The 19209-nt window shown below is 36.3% G+C and overlaps 1 protein-coding gene across 15 annotated transcripts in view; it reads left to right on the top strand.

Annotated features, from left to right (window-relative positions):
* LOC129720713 (formin-binding protein 1-like) overlaps positions 1 to 14001 on the top strand; it is a 142240-nt gene extending 128239 nt beyond the window's left edge. The window contains exons 6-12 of one of the 15 annotated variants that reach the window (XM_055672319.1): positions 26 to 215; positions 9195 to 9221; positions 9554 to 9894; positions 9947 to 10102; positions 11060 to 11220; positions 11281 to 11444; positions 11519 to 14001. In XM_055672319.1, coding sequence (XP_055528294.1) covers positions 26 to 215; positions 9195 to 9221; positions 9554 to 9894; positions 9947 to 10102; positions 11060 to 11220; positions 11281 to 11444 — 1039 coding nt within the window. In that variant the 3' untranslated portion in view covers positions 11519 to 14001. Of the gene's footprint in view, positions 1 to 25; positions 216 to 9191; positions 9222 to 9553; positions 9895 to 9946; positions 10103 to 11059; positions 11221 to 11280; positions 11445 to 11518 lie in introns of all 15 variants that reach the window. The other 14 variants (XM_055672329.1, XM_055672328.1, XM_055672321.1 and 11 more) reach the window with 14 other exon arrangements.
* The last annotated feature ends 5208 nt before the right edge of the window (positions 14002 to 19209 follow it).

The raw sequence follows: 19209 nt of genomic DNA, 5'->3' as shown, positions 1-19209 counted from the left end.
TGTTATATTTATTTTTAAATTTAAGGTATCAATCTGGCTTCCAACCTCCTGGAGATCTACCGTTCGAAGACCTCTCGAAAGCGGACTCTGATACCTCCAATAATTCCCAAAACTACACCTCAACCAGCGGCCTAAACCACCTGACGGCAAAAGGTACCACGACACAAAAGCTGAAAAAGCGTGTTGGAATCTTTGGAATTTTCGCCAGCAATAAGGTAAGTTGGTTTGGTTTGATCTGTTGGCCTGTTCGTAGAGTTGTTAGCCTAATCTATCTAACTGGAAACTATATGTTGTCAAATGAAGTGGCTTATGAAAACATCGATGTTTAGAAGCGTGTAATTTAGATAGTGTCACTACAGCCTTCTGAGCAAACTGTAGCGTGCTAATCGCCGTGATTTTATTGTCCTCAATCACTCTCACTAGAAAGCCCCGATAACACTCCATCCTGTGTTCGATTGTGATAAAATGTTTTAGCAACCAAACCAACGAACAAGTGTTTTCCGCGTCGAAAAATAACCTCGGCGTTGTCAATAGAATTCCAATCTAAAAAAGAAAAAAAAAACTCTTATATCAATCGGTACCGCTGAATCGAAGCAGTAATGAAATGTCGTAAAAATAGTTATCTTTAATTGACTGCCCTGTCGCAGACACGCGATGGGTGACGTAGCAATCGAACGTAGTTTGAAGCACGCGAGCACTAGTCGTCCACGCAAAACGCAACGCTAGCTTATACGGGAGTCGGGGTATGGAACACAGGATGTTTCGATACAGAAAGCATAAAATTTTATTGTTTATTTGATAACCGTGCTAGAAGGCAAAACTTTTACGTTGCATCTTTACATAAAATTTTCAACGGCTGGTTCGAAGAAAATAATAAATAGTACATTTGTTTTGTCAGTCGGCCTTAACTAACCAACGTTAGTAGATTCAAGTTGAAAGTTCGTAATGCTTGATTTTTTTTTTTTTTTAACACGCAAAACGCTGTTTGGTGTTAACTTGTCAAAAAAACTGCCTAAATTTTCTATGTAATTAACTTTAAACTTGAACTTCTCATTTGGAATATAGAGAAACTTTCTCATTACGTTTGAACTACATTTCTTTTGTTCTCTTCCTGGATGCAATCATATCATAAACCGGTTTAACTCCAACATTTGCTAATGACTGGTATACCATTTGGACTGGCCGGGCGTAAACGATGTTCGACTAATCCAAATCATGTTAAATAAAACACGACATCAAAAATCAACACCGAAACCAAACGAAAACAACTCGACTACCGATATTTTGAAACCTTGTGAGTATTGCATTGTATGATGTGACTACCGAGTTCTGTCTGTGTGTGCTATCGGTATCAACTGCTGCACTCGCTTTCGAGATAAACTGAGCTTATCGTCACCAAGCAAGCAAAACACCATGCCTACCAACAAACGCTTTCTATGTTGTACGGTTTATTTTCACTCCTTATCTCCCTACACGTAAAAATGCCTCCTTCAGCATACGCACCCACTCACATGCACACGTACGTACACATACTGGGGCGGTGCTGTTATCCTACCTTAACATACTATTTACATAATAATCGTAAAAGTTTGTGCTTCGGGTCCACTATGAGACAACTTCTTTTTGTGAGCTGAATGCACAAAATGCATATTTGCGTAACTATCGAACGAGGTGCCTTTCGACGTACTGATAGATTTTTCCTTGAAGATTGCACATAAAATGTTAAAAGGCTAGTTCAATCATAGTTAATAAAATGTTTATTGGTTGTTAACTCTGCAAGTTCTTATTATAACGAGTTTATAAAACTGCGATTCAGCACACTTCGCTGTAGAACTCAAGTTCAGCTCATCATTACTCAAAATAAAATAAATCTCTTGAGACTCCAATCACTGGACGACTTCCAGAAGTCACGTAGTCCCCTTCGTGAATCACCTTAAAGCCTATAGCGTGTATCCTGGAATCATTCATCGAGCTGCTGATAAAACAATATGTTCCATCGACATGTACGACAAAAACCGAACGACAAACGGCATCAAAATTGAGTGAATGATTATGACTTAATACCTTGGTTGGTATCACATCACAGCGCACGGTGCACTAGACTGGACCGTAAATATTGATCGTAACAACATTTGTCGTCTGTCGCAGCTTGCTAACAACTTCAACTGCACAGACTATGCCTGTGTGTGCGTTGTGGACAAAATTTGGTTAGTGTTCGCTCGCTTGTGTTGATTCAATTAGTAATTAATTACTTGCATCTGCGATGCGGCGAACCATTAAATTAAAGGTGGTCCGTTGGAAGTCTGAGGGAGAAAATCGGTTTGAGAAACGTTTAAAAGACTGATAAAGATACATGAGGAAATATATATGGGTTTGTTCTCTAGTTTAGTTCTCTACGATGCGAAAATGCAACAAAAGGTGTGGAAATTTAACCAACTGAGATCATACGCAGAGTTTTGAGAAACACAGATACAAATTTCACGCAGGCTTTATTTTGCTTCAGTAATGTAACGAAAATTCCGAATTTTAATCGAGACAAAAAAGTTGCAAAAACTGAAGCTAGTGTAAATTTTGTTTCTTATCGAGCTAATCGGTTAAAATTAGCAGTTTTGATGTTATCGTCCTGATTCATTACCGAAAAAAATGTGTCTTTGTTTGGAGAGCATTTGAGTAGCCGTTCAAAACCAACTTAGCGTATTAAAATAGTTTTATAAATGTTTTTAACTTATACGCACTCGCCTAAATCGAGAGGTAAAATTCAAATTACTTTCACTTAAAAAATAGTAAAATTTGACGGCAAATTGCCCAAATAAAAGCGATGAGATGAATAGAGGAGCGGTTCCCCTATGTCTTATTCTACCTAAATTTCGCAAAGGCGAATATTTTTCTGTCCCCTCAAAAGAAAACACAACTTACGAAATGCTCTTTCATTAGACTTGTTAACAACCTGACTAGGCTAAACCATGAAAGAAAGCTCCCATTATGTGTGTTGTTATGCGACCTCCATCTAGGACAACATCATTACCCACCAAGCGCACCAAGGCAAGTTATATGAGCGTACCTCTTATGGATCGCGATAAGAGAATTTTTGTCAGGGATGATAAACTTATATGACCGTCAAAGTAGAGCTGCAACAGTATATCTGCAAGAAAAAAAATGTACTTGTCTGCGAGGACCGAAAGCTTAGTTTATGTAAACTGCTCGTAGTTGCACTCCGTAATCAGCCAAATTGCACAGTAAATCAATTGTATAATATTTGGGAAAAGCGTGACATTCACATTTCGCAACTTTGACAGGATAGGAGATGTGTTAGAAGTAGTGTCTCTGGGCACGTGGAAACCATTAAAGGCAGATGTTTGACAATTTGGTTGTTTCACTGCTAAAGCATGTAGAAGTGCGTCAAAAGGCCGCAGAGTAATTGCTCGTCGGGTTCATCGTTTCTACGTTTGCTTAAGGGAAAATTCATTTAAGTCTCTGAAAAAGTTATATTTGCTAGGGGCACCATAATTCACAGGAATGATTAAAAAGCTATAATCTTTAATTTTTTTCCAGTTTCAGCTCTAGGGCAAAACCTGTTTTAATCAGTGTTATCTGGGATCACTTTGGAAAAAATCCCTATTTTAGTGTACCACACCCCCCATCCGCCTTCCTAAGACCTCTCTCTTTGTCAGAAGATAGCGTACCGTTTTGATTCAAACTTCGAACACTTCAGACTAAAAATCGAATTTTTATAGCTAGTGTTATACTAAGTATGATTATTATATACCATTTCGTTCCTTGGAATGTCCTTTACCCAGTGATGAACCGTTCTTTATTGTAGGGTCACTTCCAGAGAATCAGCAGGCGTTGACAAAAGTGACCGGCAGTATTTAGACTTTTTGCCTATCCATCTCTTATCGATTACGTTGAAGTCTTCGGAATTTGAATCAAAGTCGAGTTCTGAATTTTCGTTATTTCCATAAACAAAACATGTTTAAATCTATATAAATAGCATTTAATTGCAATAGAAATAAAATTACCAACATGCTAAACCTTTGAGATCGACGAGAAAACTCATTTTTCGTTGATTTCTTAGTGCAAGAAGTTACATCATAGCTTAAGTGTTCGAAATTTTGCAGTACGGTATATTTTGTTCTTTTCTTACAATTTATAGACGTAAGACGTTCGAAAAATACTGATGGGTAATTTTTGAAGGAAATAATGGATATATCCCACTGCTGTCACCATATGTAGCGCTTACTCAGAAACAACAGCATTCATATCACACAGAGTACATCCACGTACTAACAATATCAACCGACAATATTGCGTATGTTCAATTAGAAAAGCCATCCTAGACGCAAATGATCTTAACCGACAATCTTCGAAGATAATAGTCAGAGAGCAAAGATATCAAATGAAGAAAAACCGCCCGGAAAACATTCAACTTTTGAAATAAGTAGGGGAACTGCTCTATTATTCATCTCAATCCGTATATTCATCTCATTCAACATGTAAACACAATTGAAAGCAGGAAAAAACGCATATTTTCTTCTTAAACCAATCTGCTAATCCATGGAATGGATAGTTCACTTTAGATTCCTCATAAAGTATAATCCTCAAAAACTCACCTAAAAGCACTAAATTTGATATTATAGTCGGGCATCTGTACTCGAAAACTCGTTTAACTCAATCACCTACCTCAGAAAACAAAATCCGCGCATCGTTCTATACGGCTACAACGGGACTCGTTCAGCAGCCAACCAAAGTTTTTTTCATCACTAGCGGACCACTTTTTATTTTAATTACTAAACAAAATCACTCACTACACTAAGAATACTTTAATCTTTGAAATGTTCACCTCAAATTTCCTAAACAAAGCTTGAATTAGCAGAAATATATGAGATGAATTTCTTCAATTCCTAAATTTCAACTGTATGTATTTTCATCTCTTTTCACTGCTTTGAAGAAAATCAAAAGTTGCCAAATCAGTTTCTGTTAATACGAAAAAATCATACTGAAAATGTTAAATTATTCCGACATAATTGACATAAATCTACAGCACTGTAGTGGTAACCTATTTTGCACGTAAACAACTGCAGCGGATATCTAGGTAACTACTACGCCGGGCTGCGGCTACGTTCATGCATTATAATGTGAGTCATTGATGATTGACAGTGTGATGAATATGGGGGCATCGTGAGATGAATAATTGAGCAGTGATTCAAGTTTTGAGATGGATATGGAAGCGTTGTAAAAAATGGTTTGTTTTACAAAATTCAGGATAAATCTAGCTAATTTTCAGAGGCGTCGCGTGGCTGATTTCGTTACATGTGCACCAAACACTTATTTAAGTTATTCTTCCTTAAATGAAATAAGAAAATCAAACCAAAGTGTTAGATGCTTTAAATTAAAGGGTTTCGCTAGTATGCTTACTTGTTTTTATAGGTTATGATATTTTCATAACTGCATATGTTCGCATATTGAGGAATAGAGTACCTGTGCAGTGCACATGTTGCACAGATGGACCCGACGCCACTGCTATTTTTACTAAATATACAATGCTAAACGATTCCATAAGAGTACGTAAGCATATTTAGCTTATTTGTTCAATGATTTCGTGAAAATTGGGTATTTAATCCGTGCATTCTTCGTGAATAGTGGCTTAATGAGATGAATAATGGAGTAGTTCCCTTACAAATGCCTACTCTCGACTCTTTATCAAAATACTAGCTGGCCCGGCAAACTTCGTCCCACCAATTTCTTTCTTTGTTTATTCATTCTCCGTCGATCTACGGATTTGTTTCACTTCTACGGATATACGGATCCGTAAACAAAATCTGCGGATTTTTGAAAATATCTACCAAAATTTACGGATTTTTTCAGTTAGCTGTTCTCCGCAATTCAATCACATCTCTAAAATATGGTTGCTAGATTATGTACTTCCGTCGTTTGATTATTTACACAAACTTTAGTTTTTTATTCGAAATTCAACTAAAAAGAAAAAAATTGGGAAATCAACAGAAATCAGTAGAACCTACGAAATACCAGAAGTCATCAACCTAGAATTCAAAATGGTGTCTTGCGTGGATTTTTGGTCCTTGTGCATCATCTCGATTACGAAAACACCCAAATTGGGTGGTATTTGGTCACTTTTGGCTGTTCTCTAGACATCGGAAATCGTCATCTTCAATTTCAAAATGACACGTGAAGTCAATTTCTGGCTTCTGACATGTGAAGTCAATTTCTGTCCTCTGGGCATCATTTTGTATGTTAGTTGGACATTTTCGGCTATTTTCTAGACACAGGAAGCCGCCATCTTAAGCTCTGAATATATATTACGTGGTAATCGGCAATTTTGGGTTATTTCCAGTAACCGGAAGTCGCCGTCTTAGAATTTGAAATGGTGTCTGAAGTCGATTTTTGGCTTCTATGCGTAGTCACGATTACAGAAATAGCTATTTTTCAAAACCCGGAAGTCGCTATCCTAGATTTCAAAATGGTGTCTGTGGTGGATTTTTGGATTATGTGCTCCATCTTCATATTTATTTTGTCTTCATATTTATTTTGTCTTCAACGTATTCTTCGAAAAATTTCATGTAAGAAACACCTATAACCCTGAAGTAATATGCGTCACGAGATATAACATTTTAACCAAAACCGCTTTATTTTCTCAACTATACAAGCTGTTTGCATTGGAGCCTTTCGGGCCGAGATACTTCTTGGAGCAAAAAACTACTAGCGCTGTGTGTGTGCAAGAAAATATCGTACTATGTGGGATATGAAAAGTAGAAAAAGGGATGACTAACGGTTTATCATGTCGTGAGCGGATATATGGTGAAAAACGTTCCTCCTGTGGCTAACAACAGTTCAACAACAAATTCCACGTTCAATTGACTAATATTGCCTCAGGGTGATTGGTTTTTCTTCGTCAAGTTTTTCGTAGAGCACGATGAAACTATAAAATTTAACATAAAATTGGCTTTATTTGCAAAAACAGCAAATTTTGTTTTGAAATACAATCGATAATCTATCTGGCAACACTTTCGATCAAAACTGTTGATTTTTCTGAATTCCTCAATTTATTTTCTTCAAAAATTATCAGTGTTTATTCCAATCGACGCCAAAATCGGGATTTTTCTGAAGTGACACTAAATGAAAAATTTATAATTTGTATTTTTTCATCTTTTCACTTTTTTTCTTTAATGTAATCAAACATTCAAAATACAATTTTAAAAAATAAGCCTGTCACTATATGCGTGAATTTGTGAATGTTTTTTTAATTATCTATAAATGCTTTTTATTAATAATGATTGAAACCAAATCATTATTTGCTACATTTTTGGAATCTGTTTCGCAGGATTTCCATCGGGGGTGAATCCAGGGTTTCCATTAACCAAAATCTTGTTTAATTTATTACGATTGTAATTTAAAGATTACCAACATTTCTTATGATTATTCTGTCTGTGAGGTGTCAATCAGAATTGGAATTTTCCATAAGAGAAAGTAACTAATATTATTTCATGGCAATTTTGTCGCTAGACGTTTCGATTGCGTAAAACCCTTAGCGCGAAGTCCCTGACAAATATTTGATATGCAAATCCACTGCACATTTAAGAAATTTTGTATAGTAGAAATCATAAACGTATCAGACAACGACAACTCATGATGATGTATTTCAAATACGCTTTTACGAGCTACGGAACAGTTTCATTAAATACCGGAAAACGGGGTAACATTGATCATTTTTTTCACTTTTTCGTGACTATTCATATATGTATTTTACAACTGAAATTACAGGTTTCATATTTTTAGAACCAGTGCTGGCATCCTTAGAACTTGAGAAGTTAGTTTTTAAAGCCCTTCGAAAATCTTGAACATTAAAAACATTTGTTTTTCGTCGTTGTTTCAATTTTCCTTATTTGGGGTAACTTTCAATTTTGAATAGTTTTGAAACCTTTTTGAACTAAAAATGTTAGATAATGCTTTGATTACATGTTTAGAGACGCTTCCCGGATAGACATCACGTTCTTCTTGACTGCTTTACTGCGGAGGATAGTCCTGTCCTTGCACCTAGCCGCGGTATGTACTGCGAGTCATTTTTATGCCATATGTAATTTTACCTTTCGATGATGAAAAACGTGAACGTTGGTCGTGGAATGTGTCAGAAGTATTTTGTAAGTCAGCAATCGTTGTAAAATGTTTGTGTTGATCATATATGCAAGGCCTTTCCAACAACGGAAGCATCAATAGGTCAGCTCCAGCCTCTTACGTTCTATGCTCTAGCCAAGACAACATCCTGGCGTAGGCCAAAATGATGTCTTGGCTAGAGCATAAAACTGGACTGTTTTAACAAATAAAAATTAACTGTCTTTGCAAATAAATTTTAACTGTACATGCTATAAATTTGACTGAAAGTTTTCTTAGTTGATTGAGAAAATCAATAACGGATTTGGAAAACATGTCACTGAATACGAAATGTTAAATATTCGACTAGTATAAAGTGCTTTTTTTGGCACTTACTGAGAGTAAGAAATATAACGGTAAAATCAATTTTAAAATTTGGTCATCAAAACAATAAAAAATTTCAACCAATGCAATATTGTTCTGACCTCGAATGACACAAGACTAAGATGTTATACTCAAAATTCAGCAAAAGTAATCACGGAGCAGTTTTATTTCAACTGTTCATGAGAAGGGTAAAACTGATCAATGATACCCCGTTTTACGGTACATGAACCTATATACGACAAACATCTATCTACCTGGTTGTAAACCAGAATAAACATAAAATTTAACAAACTTACAATACAATACGATAACACACTGTTCGACAATTCTGCTAAGGTATAATATTATCTTCATCCGTTCCTTATTAGTATCCTAAACCCTACCATTCTATGTAAATATTGATGCTACCTCTCGCACTTTACGTTAAGTTGCACCGCTGAAAAAAAGGCTGTTATTTATACAAATTATACCCAAACCACTATAATTAATCGTGTCTTTTTCTGCTTTCTTCTTTTTCCTTTGCGTTCACCCGTGTTGTTTATAATTATGTATGAAATGCTGCTGTCTGAAACAAACACCACAACAAATAATGAAAATATGTACAAAACTCGCCATTTGATGCACGGTTTGGCTAACTTTGTTCGAAATTTGAACCGTAAAATCTTCATATTTTTATAAAAATAAAATAAACTAAATAACAGAAGATTGTTGAGGCCTGCATCCAAGTGAAGGTATGCTAAAACTGAGTATTTTTCGTTTACTGTTGCCTTTGTTTGAACTTTTAATAGGTTTAGTTTTTGGAAGTGATCAAGCGTGACTGGTACTTCACTATTAGATACACAAAAAAACTGTCTGACTACTAACGATTTTTTCTCTTAGTTTTAAAGTGGTTTCATGTGACTTTTGTGGTATTTTACGTGTGATACCGTGTACATTTTCGGCTCTTACCAAAAAACGAACACCTGGGTGCATGAAAGAGCGGTCTCGTGTGAATTTGATTCATCTTATTCTGTTGTTTTTGATTTTGGTGACAAGCCTAACACTGCCCGAACTTCTATTTCAGAACAACTTGTCAACGGATGGTATGAAGGAAGATTTCAGCGACCTTCCACCAACGCAGAGGCGGAAAAAGCTGGCCGCCAAAGTGCACGAACTGCAACAAAAGGTTTCCCAAGAGCAGGCAGCCAGTGAAGGGCTGATGAAGATGAAGGGTGTATACGAAGCAAATTCACTCCTTGGAGATCCCCGCTCTGTGGAAGAACAACTGAACGAGTCGGTAACCAAGTTAGAAAAGCTACGGCAAGAGCTGGAAAGGTACCAGAAAATGCTGGATCAAGCCAATAGTCACACACAGCATAGTCCTCAAGCGAACCGGGTGATACAAAATGGACAACGATCATCCAGGTGAGTACAGAGATTGTCCTTCAAATTTTGAGTAGAAGCTAACCTACAGTAGTCTACACAATTACAGACATTCCAATGGCAGCAGCAATCACGACCATGACGATCACGGCGAAGACCACCCAGATCACGACGCTGGCAGTTTAAGCAGGTCAGCATCCGAGAGTAGTGTACAGCAAGCGCAAAATGGGCTAAATATTAACAATAACGGGTATTTACTAAATTCTTACCAACTTTTTACACACTTTCTTCAACATCGTGCATACCAATATGTTACTTTTCCCTTGTTACCATACAAACTTTTGTGTTTTTTTCTGTTCCACCAACCATTTCTAGTTTTCCCTTGCATTCGTTCATCAGTCATACATTGAATCGATTAGTAGATTTTGGAATCATGTTCATGTAATTAACCAGTTTACTCAAAAAAATGTGTTTGTGTGTTATTTGTGCGAGGTAGTCTTCTGTTTGGGCTTCAATTGTTTTGATGTCAAAACTCTGCTTCCTTCGTTCCTACCAGTACCCTATCGATTTCTGGGGTTACGCCATTCAAAATAAACTTTACATTCCATGTCGCTGAATGAGCGAGCATAGCAAATTTTAAGTATCAATGCGACCTGAATAGAATTCTTAAAACCGTAGTAAATGAATTGTATGGCAATTTTTATAACATCTGAGAACTGTTTTTTGATCAGCTGCCAAACGGTAGTAACAGAATGATGCAGTGAACAATTTACACTTTAGAACATCTTAGCTGTTATTTTCTTAAGTTTGATCTAGATAATTTCATGCATGCTGTGCAATGAAGGCCTGAAGTATTGCTTTTGCCCACTGGAAGCTCCATTTCCATTTTGTAAACCTAAAATGTAGTAAAACAATAACGGAAAAATGCAGAAGAACTTTAATTGAGTATGCCTGAGCTGATATTAGCTACAAACGTACTTTTAGCTCGTCAATTTTATAGCATTATCAAAAACGTACTTCTATCATTTGCATGAATATCTCGAACACATGAAATCAAACAATGTTCAAAAACTAGTCTTCAGAAACAAGCATGTCAAAACAAATCGCATTTCTGCAGAAACCTCATCCAGCCAGCATGCCGGCTGATTGCCAAACCAGCGTTACATTTACTAATCTAACAGAGCTCTTCTGACGCTACTTATTACAGCAGTTCAGCTAGTCCTGAAAGTGGCCTTGGAACGTCACACACATCCCTGCCCGGTTCCGGCCAGGGTAGCACAAACGACCAACCCATCAACGACGAGATGTACTACGAAGCAGATGCCCTGCAGCCGCTGGGAACGTGCAAAGCGCTTTATCCATTCGATGGTAGAAAAACTAGCTCTTAACAATCGTCTACTTGATTCTTTAAACAATTTTTTATTTCAGCAACGAGCGAAGGAAGCATTCCGATGTCTGAGGGCGAAGAACTATTGGTCATAGAACTGGACCAAGGTGACGGTTGGACTAGAGTACGAAGGTTATGTAGTCCCAGTGGTTGGGAAGAAGGTTTCGTGCCCACCAGTTACATCGAAAGTACACTGTACGCGTAGGTAAGTAAATTGTTCAATTTTATTCTCTACTTAGATAAAAAAACATTTTCGCCTAATAGAGCTACTTGTTTTAGTGTTGATCACAACGCACCGTATAATATTATATGAAATTATTTCATACTAAGGTAAATTCAATCAGCTGTGCAACCAGACAAAACAAAACGGTCACATAAAGTGAAGAAAATGTAAATATATAAATAGTTCTGCCCATGGAAAGAGACACGAAGCTGAAAATTTGCTCTAGTGTTGGCTGATGTAAGAAAAGCGATCGAGACAATGCAACAACAACAAAATAAACAGATCAATGCTTCAAAATCTGACGTGTACGCAATTAGCCGGTAAAATTTTTAATAATAAATTATTACTATCCTCTGTGGTGGTGAACGTGCAAGTCAAATTCTATGTTGCAGTAAGTAAAATCTTTCGATACCCTATTCTAGTAATAGCTAGGTTCTGAAATTCCCGAGTTCCAAAAACATTGTCCTCGAACTATTTGTCCATTGTGACGGTGTTATCGGCAGTATACTTTGTAATAGTAGAGCAATTATGTTTAGTCACATGACACCGTCTATTGTTTTTTTTTTTTAATTTAGTTTATATGAAAATATACGCTAGCAAACTGCAAAATATAAGACGATGCTCAAAATAGTCTTTGTTGTAAAGATTAATTTAAAAACTAAAACAAATCATGAGAACGGAATTGCTAGCAGCATGGTCGTAAACATTGCCATTTAACGAAAAGTAAAACATAAGAAAGTAACATACACAAAGTCATTTCATTTTCTCAGCAAAATTCTGCATATTCGTAGCTCCATATCTATATTATATGATAATGAAAAAAGAACATAGAACATTTATCGTTACTACCAATAAATTATTGGTGCGCAAAAAAGCATAATTACATTTCACACAATATACCTAAATAAGAACAAAAGGTTCCGTTTTAAAAATTGGTAGATTCTCAAGCAAAACATGCACCAACCAAACGATTCTGGTGGTAAATGTATAAGGGAAATCTGAAAATAAATACCTGTTCAAGCATCGTAAAATGATACTAAACTTGAATTAGCTTATTAACATTGAGTATCTTACCAAACGATAGAAGCGAAATGTATTAGGAACTGAAAACTTCAACAAACTGTCAAACTAAAATAAAACGCTACACAATGTAAACGAAATAAAACAAACGGAGAACATAAGAATTTTAAGAGATATTATTGTTACAAAAGATTTTGTTTGGTATTCAGGTAGCGCCAGTATGCAAATACCCATCCCTAAAATGTATATCGTCAATGTTGATTAGTGTTTCTACAATTAGGTTTTTGAATGCGAGCACTGCATTAATACGCCTATTAACATTCTACTGTTTGGAGACGATGTATAATAGAAACAATCATGCTCTATCTGATCGAGATTTTAGAACCTCGACAATAGTTTTCTTATCATGACTAACTTCACAGTAAAAAAAATTTTCGAAAATAGTTTGCCTGTCTACGATGTTCGATTAATGGATGATTAAAATTCTGTTTCTGCACATTTGTAACATCAATTATCTCTCAAATTCTTATACTCTCTCAAGCACACCTATTAGGTACTTCTACAGCAATAAAAACACTAGGTACATTTCATTACAGTCAAAACAAAAGAAATCAACGAAAACTGATGCATTTGTTATTACATTTGCTCGCGACCGCCTAAATCAAAACTCTGCATCATTCACACTCCAACAATCACTGTCGATGGCCGTACCGAATAGGATACCGATCTTCAATAGTCAATCCAATATTATACGACAAACCGTGCCAGTGTGTTTACTGTGAAACAATCATACAACAACACTGTGACAAATATTGTGCAAAAAAAAAGTGGCATCTGTCGAGCGTATAAAATAAAGCAACCAACTGATGTCAGTTGTCATGTCATGTCAGCATCGTTTCATTGCTTACAAATCGTCTTATTATTTTCCGTGAATTATGTATACATATATTTCTCTGTATTATTTTGCTCCAAACAGGAGGCAGCCCTAGGTGATGTCATTTTTTGTCCATAACAAATACAGTGGTTTGTTCGCTATCCGATTAAAAAAAATTAAATGTAGCAAACGTCGTCTGTACATAACAACCATAGCCAATGGAGGTGAACAAACGCACTTTAGCTAGGTTCTTTATCGTTTACATTATCGGAAGTAAAGTAGGAGAAATTTGCTTTTAGCCAGCACACATGTCAGTAACATCAAATGAATCAAGTCATTTAAAAACGAAATCAAACTCCTCCCACGGGATCTGCTTCTCTAGCTAGTTGCGAATTTCCCCCGGAGGAACGCTTCAGCCGATAAGGCATTAGCAAAAAAAAACGCAAGCAATAGTAATTGGAGATATAAAAATTATATTTTTTCAATATTTAGATGATATGTGGATGGTGTTCACAGTAAATTAATATTTTCAGCGCCAGGTAAAAATACAATGTGAAAGCTTAGATGTTAGCTTTTAGTGAGAATACGATCCTGTGTTGGAAAATTATAATTTAAAATTAATGATTTAGGTTTTTTCATTTTTAATTCTGTTTTTTTTTTGGTTAAATAGAAAACATTTTCCGAAATGCCACCCTTTCTACTTCGCTCTCTCAGTGTCAATATCAGTGTTTTAGCTTTGCGACCTTTTTATGTTTTTCACTCCGTTACTGATGAAGGTTGTTACGGTAAAAAATTGGTCAAACAAAAATTTGTGTAAATCGGTATTTTTTTTTTTTGTTGAAAAATCAAATTATGTTTCTTTGTCAAGTTCAATTCATACAGAATAGAGGAAAAATATTGACTCAAGCTTACTCTTTATCGAATGCGAATTTCATGACTCTTGACTCCTAACATCAAGTTTAATACAGCCTTCTTGGACACTATATTCGCCGCAGAACGCCAGTTAGCCTTGAACTGCATCTCTTTGACAACTGTCTTTCGTGTCTTCTTAGGGTTCCGCTTGATGATAGCCCAGTATTTTTCTTTAGGCCGGGGCTCTGGTGTGTTGGAACGGTTCATGTCCATTGGTACCACCTGGACGTTGTTCGCGGCATACCACTCCATGGCCTTTTATTCCTAACCGCAAGATGTCAAATCCGGCCAAAACAGAACGGAATAACTGTGTTGCTTGAGGAAAGGCACATCAAGTTGCTGGTTAACGGATCCTTTCGCGATGAAAATATTGCTCTTCAAACCACAGGAACAGATGGCTTGCCACACGAGATATTTTTTTGCAAACTACGACAGCTTAATGTGTTTGAAAATCTCTGCCACTCTTCCTCTTCCAGTTGCCGTATAATATTCCTGTCCACGAAGCTGTTGAAAGTATGTCGTGACGTAAGTTCCATCATCCTGTACCAGGCAATCAAACTTCGTCCGTATCTTCACGTACTGCTTTTGCGATCGTTGTCTGGCCGATTTGTTTTACTGATCGTCATGATTTGGAGTCACCACCTTTTCGTAAGTCGACGTGCGGCGCATTGTTTAGCTCGATTCGCAGTTATAGATTACACTCCCAGCTTACTTGCGACATCTCGAACGGAAAGGTTGGAATTCCACTAGAAACTGCTGGCCACACTTTTCATCGTTTTTGCGGCCTTCGACTTTCGATTTCCCCACGATCCTGTCTTCCTGGCAGTCTGCAAACGTTCTCCAAACACTTTTATACCGTTGGTGATGGTTGATTTGGCCACATTCAATAATTTTACCAACTTGGCGTGCGAGCAGTTCGGATTTTTGCGATGCGTGAGCAAAATTATAATGTTTTGCTTCTTTTGCTTCGACGTCATTTCCACAAGAGCAGAGTAAATGTCATAATTAAATATAAGGCACTCATACATCTTTATTATGAGGGTTTTTTGACACGATAAAAATAAAACGGTAAATTTGAAGTTAACCAACTTTTGACCGTAACACCCTTTAATTACCTAACCTCTTGAAGACGTCAAAATTGGTTGCTTTCATTGTCCGCCATCATCGTTCGTAGAAAGCTGAATAAGCAGCTGTGGAATAAGCACCAAAAACCCAAAAAAAAAATTACAAACAGTAAATGGTCAATGCTTTTTATTGTAACCACAAAAAAACATGATATTTTTACTGTAAGCTTGCAAACGTTTTTTGTCATTACCATGTTTTAATAACGTTTTTTTGTTGTTGAATCCATCTCCGACAATAACTTAACCATGAAAAACATTGTCATTGACTTCTAAATGTATGGGAAAATACCTGAAAAAATGCTGTAAGATACATAAAAACCCCCTTTTTTCATAGTGAAAAAAGCATAAACAATGCTTTTTATTGTTCGGGACAATGATATTGTCCTTTCACAAAAAAATTAGAATGCAGGGTATTTTCAAGAAAAAGAAGAAGCAACACCCGCAACTCAATGAGCATAAAAGAGAGGTGAGGAGGAGAGTGAATTTTTCTAGTATTAGTAAATGCTTCAAATGTAAACAACTAGACGAACTCAATGGGAAACCCAAATAGCTACGTCACTATTTGGCATCAACTATGGGCGGAGAGGGGCGAGCAGAGGAACGCGTGCAAGTGTTAGTAAGTTTCCTCCTCACCTCTCTTTTATACTCATTGCCCGCAACTGTCAGACATCTCAAACACTGGTAAAAAAGTGCTGTAAGGAATAGCAATCGATACACGTTCAACTGGGGATAGTAAAATGTTCGTAATTGAAATACAAAAATATCCGAATAAGTTTTATTCTCTACACCTCATTAGTTAATTAGAGTCTTCTTATTTGTTTCTTAAACCTGTATTACACTCTTTGACCGAGCGTCAAATATTTGTCATTTTTTGACAGATAAAAATTTGGTCAAAGATAATTGTTTGTCACTCTCCAATTTTTACATGGGGCAAACACGGGCAAACAACAACCATGATGTCAAATAAATTTGACCATTACGTCAGAAGGTCAAATATTCGACCATTAGACAAAGAGTGTACTACAGGCTTTAGGTTTTCGTTTGTCTTGATCGAGAAAAGAATATCGTATTCATCATCAAAGGCATGTACGATTTATTGTCATCAGCGATGGGCACCATTTCGCCTATTTTTACAGGTTTGTTAAAGTTCGCATGCTTTTGTCGATTTGATGTATTTATCACAACAATGCCATGATATATAAAATAAAAGTCGTGGGACAATTATGTCTAACATGTTATGATAGTAATAACGCTACATGTTATGATAGTAATAAAGCTTATTTTTGAAGAGTCAAGAAACAGACCTAGAAACAATGCGCTGTACGCTTTTGCGGTACTGGAAAACATTTATGTTATCCAAGGAAACAAATTTCCAAAACAAGACTTTCTGGAGCTTAGGAATTCTCATGCTGGAGCCAATAGAAGTTATGGGGAAATTAGGCCTTCGAATTTCGTTTAGCGGTAGGGCTCAGAAGCTTCGGATTTTCGCTAGAAGTAAATGTTAAACATAAAAGGAGATTATGTTAACTGGTAATTTTAGTGATTTTAGTTTCGTGAACAGTGAAAAAATAATGTGGTATTCATAAGACTAATTTTTTTGGCCATGGGCCAACGCCAAAGTTACGTGACAAGTTATTTGACCTCGAAATTAGAGCGGAGGCAACGCCATGGGGACCATTAAATATCGAAACAGTATTTTGCAAACAGCTCCAAATGGCCGAACTATAACAATACTAACGAAGTCCGAAACTTCAATTCGTCGAAGCACGGAAGGTAATTTTTTGTGAAAACTATGTTATATTGCATACTGTTTAAGCAACATCAGTTAATGGATTATAACTAGTTTTTTTCGTAGAACATTCTGATTGCAAACCATAATGCGGCTCTGCTGCATAGTCAAGGGCAAGAAATCAAGGCGGCACTAATAGCGAATTTTTTTATTCCACCAGCTCACCTCGTTTTGACCCGGAAGCGCACTAACTGCTGTCAAAACCCTTCTTTATTCGCTCAATTTTGACCCAGTTTTGTCCTGCTGCCCGAAGCGCACTGTAAAATTTGTCAGCTTCAACCCACTTCCGCACGTGCTATATTCGTAAACAGTTATCTGACATCTCTTTCTTACTTGCGTCTTAAATGGCGATGACGTTTTATTATTCCTCGGCAGTTTTGCCCGCACACAGTGGAATAAAGAAATTCGCTATAAGTCAATGCTATTCAATTTCAATTGAAGTAAATTAAGAGTGCATACGCTTTGACAAACAAGTTCTTGAGTCGCATTTTTATCGGTGCTGTCTGAGATTGTCATTTTCGGTTGTCAGTTGCGGTTGTCAGTTAGAGCGCAAAATTCTAATTTTTCTCTAAAATCACAATATTCAATGTAAAATTGATGTATTTACACGGAAAAATATATTTAAATTATGGTATAACATAGTTACAATTACAGCAACTTTTGAGGTGTTTTTGATGTTATTTTTTTCGGGAATTTCTCTTAATGCATCTAAATTAAAATTATTTCTATTTCTTCAAACGCTGAGAGTTTGAAAAGTAAAATGAAATAAATGTGTATAACTTACAATTGTTGTAAGATTGGTCAATTTTTGTAGAGTAATTTATGGTTTTAAAAATCTACTTTCGATAATTTGAATCAACTGGAACCTGTTACAGCATCGTAATTTTTCCTTGATTGCATACGAAAAGAAATCGTGTACCGCTTCAACGATAGACCAGTGGCGTACGTTACTGTTACCTTCGCCAGTATGTTTTCATTCTAGAAATCAATTATTATTACGTTCTAACAGCAGGTTAAGAAATTGATTAAGAAAGAGATTTGTATCAAACTTTTCAAGAACCCTTTACCTTCGAGACATCAATTTTTGACATGTTGGGACGAGGAGTCAATTCAATTTTCATATGAAGGATTTCGCAGTATGGGAAAAATTTGACCTTCGAATTTCGCTCAGAAGTTAGGCTCAAAAACTTCGTCTTCTGGATAAAAAGTCCCCATGCAAAATTTCAGCTCAATCAGGCTTCGGAAACACGAGCCTCAAAGCGGTCAAAGTTTCATTTTTTGGGCCTTTGAAAAAAAATGCAGTTTCGGTATCAAAAGTTTTTTTTTATAACAAATGTCTTAGAGATGCATGAAACGTTGAAATCTGGTATTGGTGCTAATCACGGGAGTCACTTCACGGTGAAATATATTTCACTCTCACGCTCACTTCACTTTTTGAGACATTCCCGATTCCACCTCAAATGAGGTGACAAAAATTACCTCCGTGAAGTGAGATTGGCAGTGAAGTGAAATTGAGAATAAAACAAGTGAATGAGAATGTTTCCCAGCTTAAAAATTTCTAAGCGCCAGAAAGTCAATTTTTTCGATAACATCAGATTTTGAGGTTTTCTGCATTTTTAAAGCCTGTATTACACTCTTTGACCAATGGTCAAATATTTGACCTTCTGACATAATAGTCAAATTTATTTGACATGATGGTTGTTGTTTGCCCGTGTTTGCCCCATGTAAAAATTGGAGAGTGACAAACAATTATATTTGACCAAATTTTAATCTGTCAAAAAGTGGCAAATATTCGACGCTTGGTCAAAGAGTGTATTACAGCCTTAAGACTTTTGGCATCAAAAACATTTTTTTTCGATATCCAAAATTTCATGAAGTACCTACGCACTTTTTTTCATCGGTCAAAAAGTTGAAGCTTAACCGCTTTGAGGCACGGAACCAATTTTGATTCGTTTCGTTACTGGAAAATAAATTCAATATTTACCATTTTTACCAATATTTACCATTTTTACCAATTTTACCAATATT

Source organism: Wyeomyia smithii, chromosome 2, assembly GCF_029784165.1.
Source record: "Wyeomyia smithii strain HCP4-BCI-WySm-NY-G18 chromosome 2, ASM2978416v1, whole genome shotgun sequence".
Classification (NCBI taxonomy): domain Eukaryota; kingdom Metazoa; phylum Arthropoda; class Insecta; order Diptera; family Culicidae; genus Wyeomyia; species Wyeomyia smithii.
Note: the sequence above shows the minus strand (reverse complement) of the source record. Positions and strands in the feature narration are given on the sequence as shown.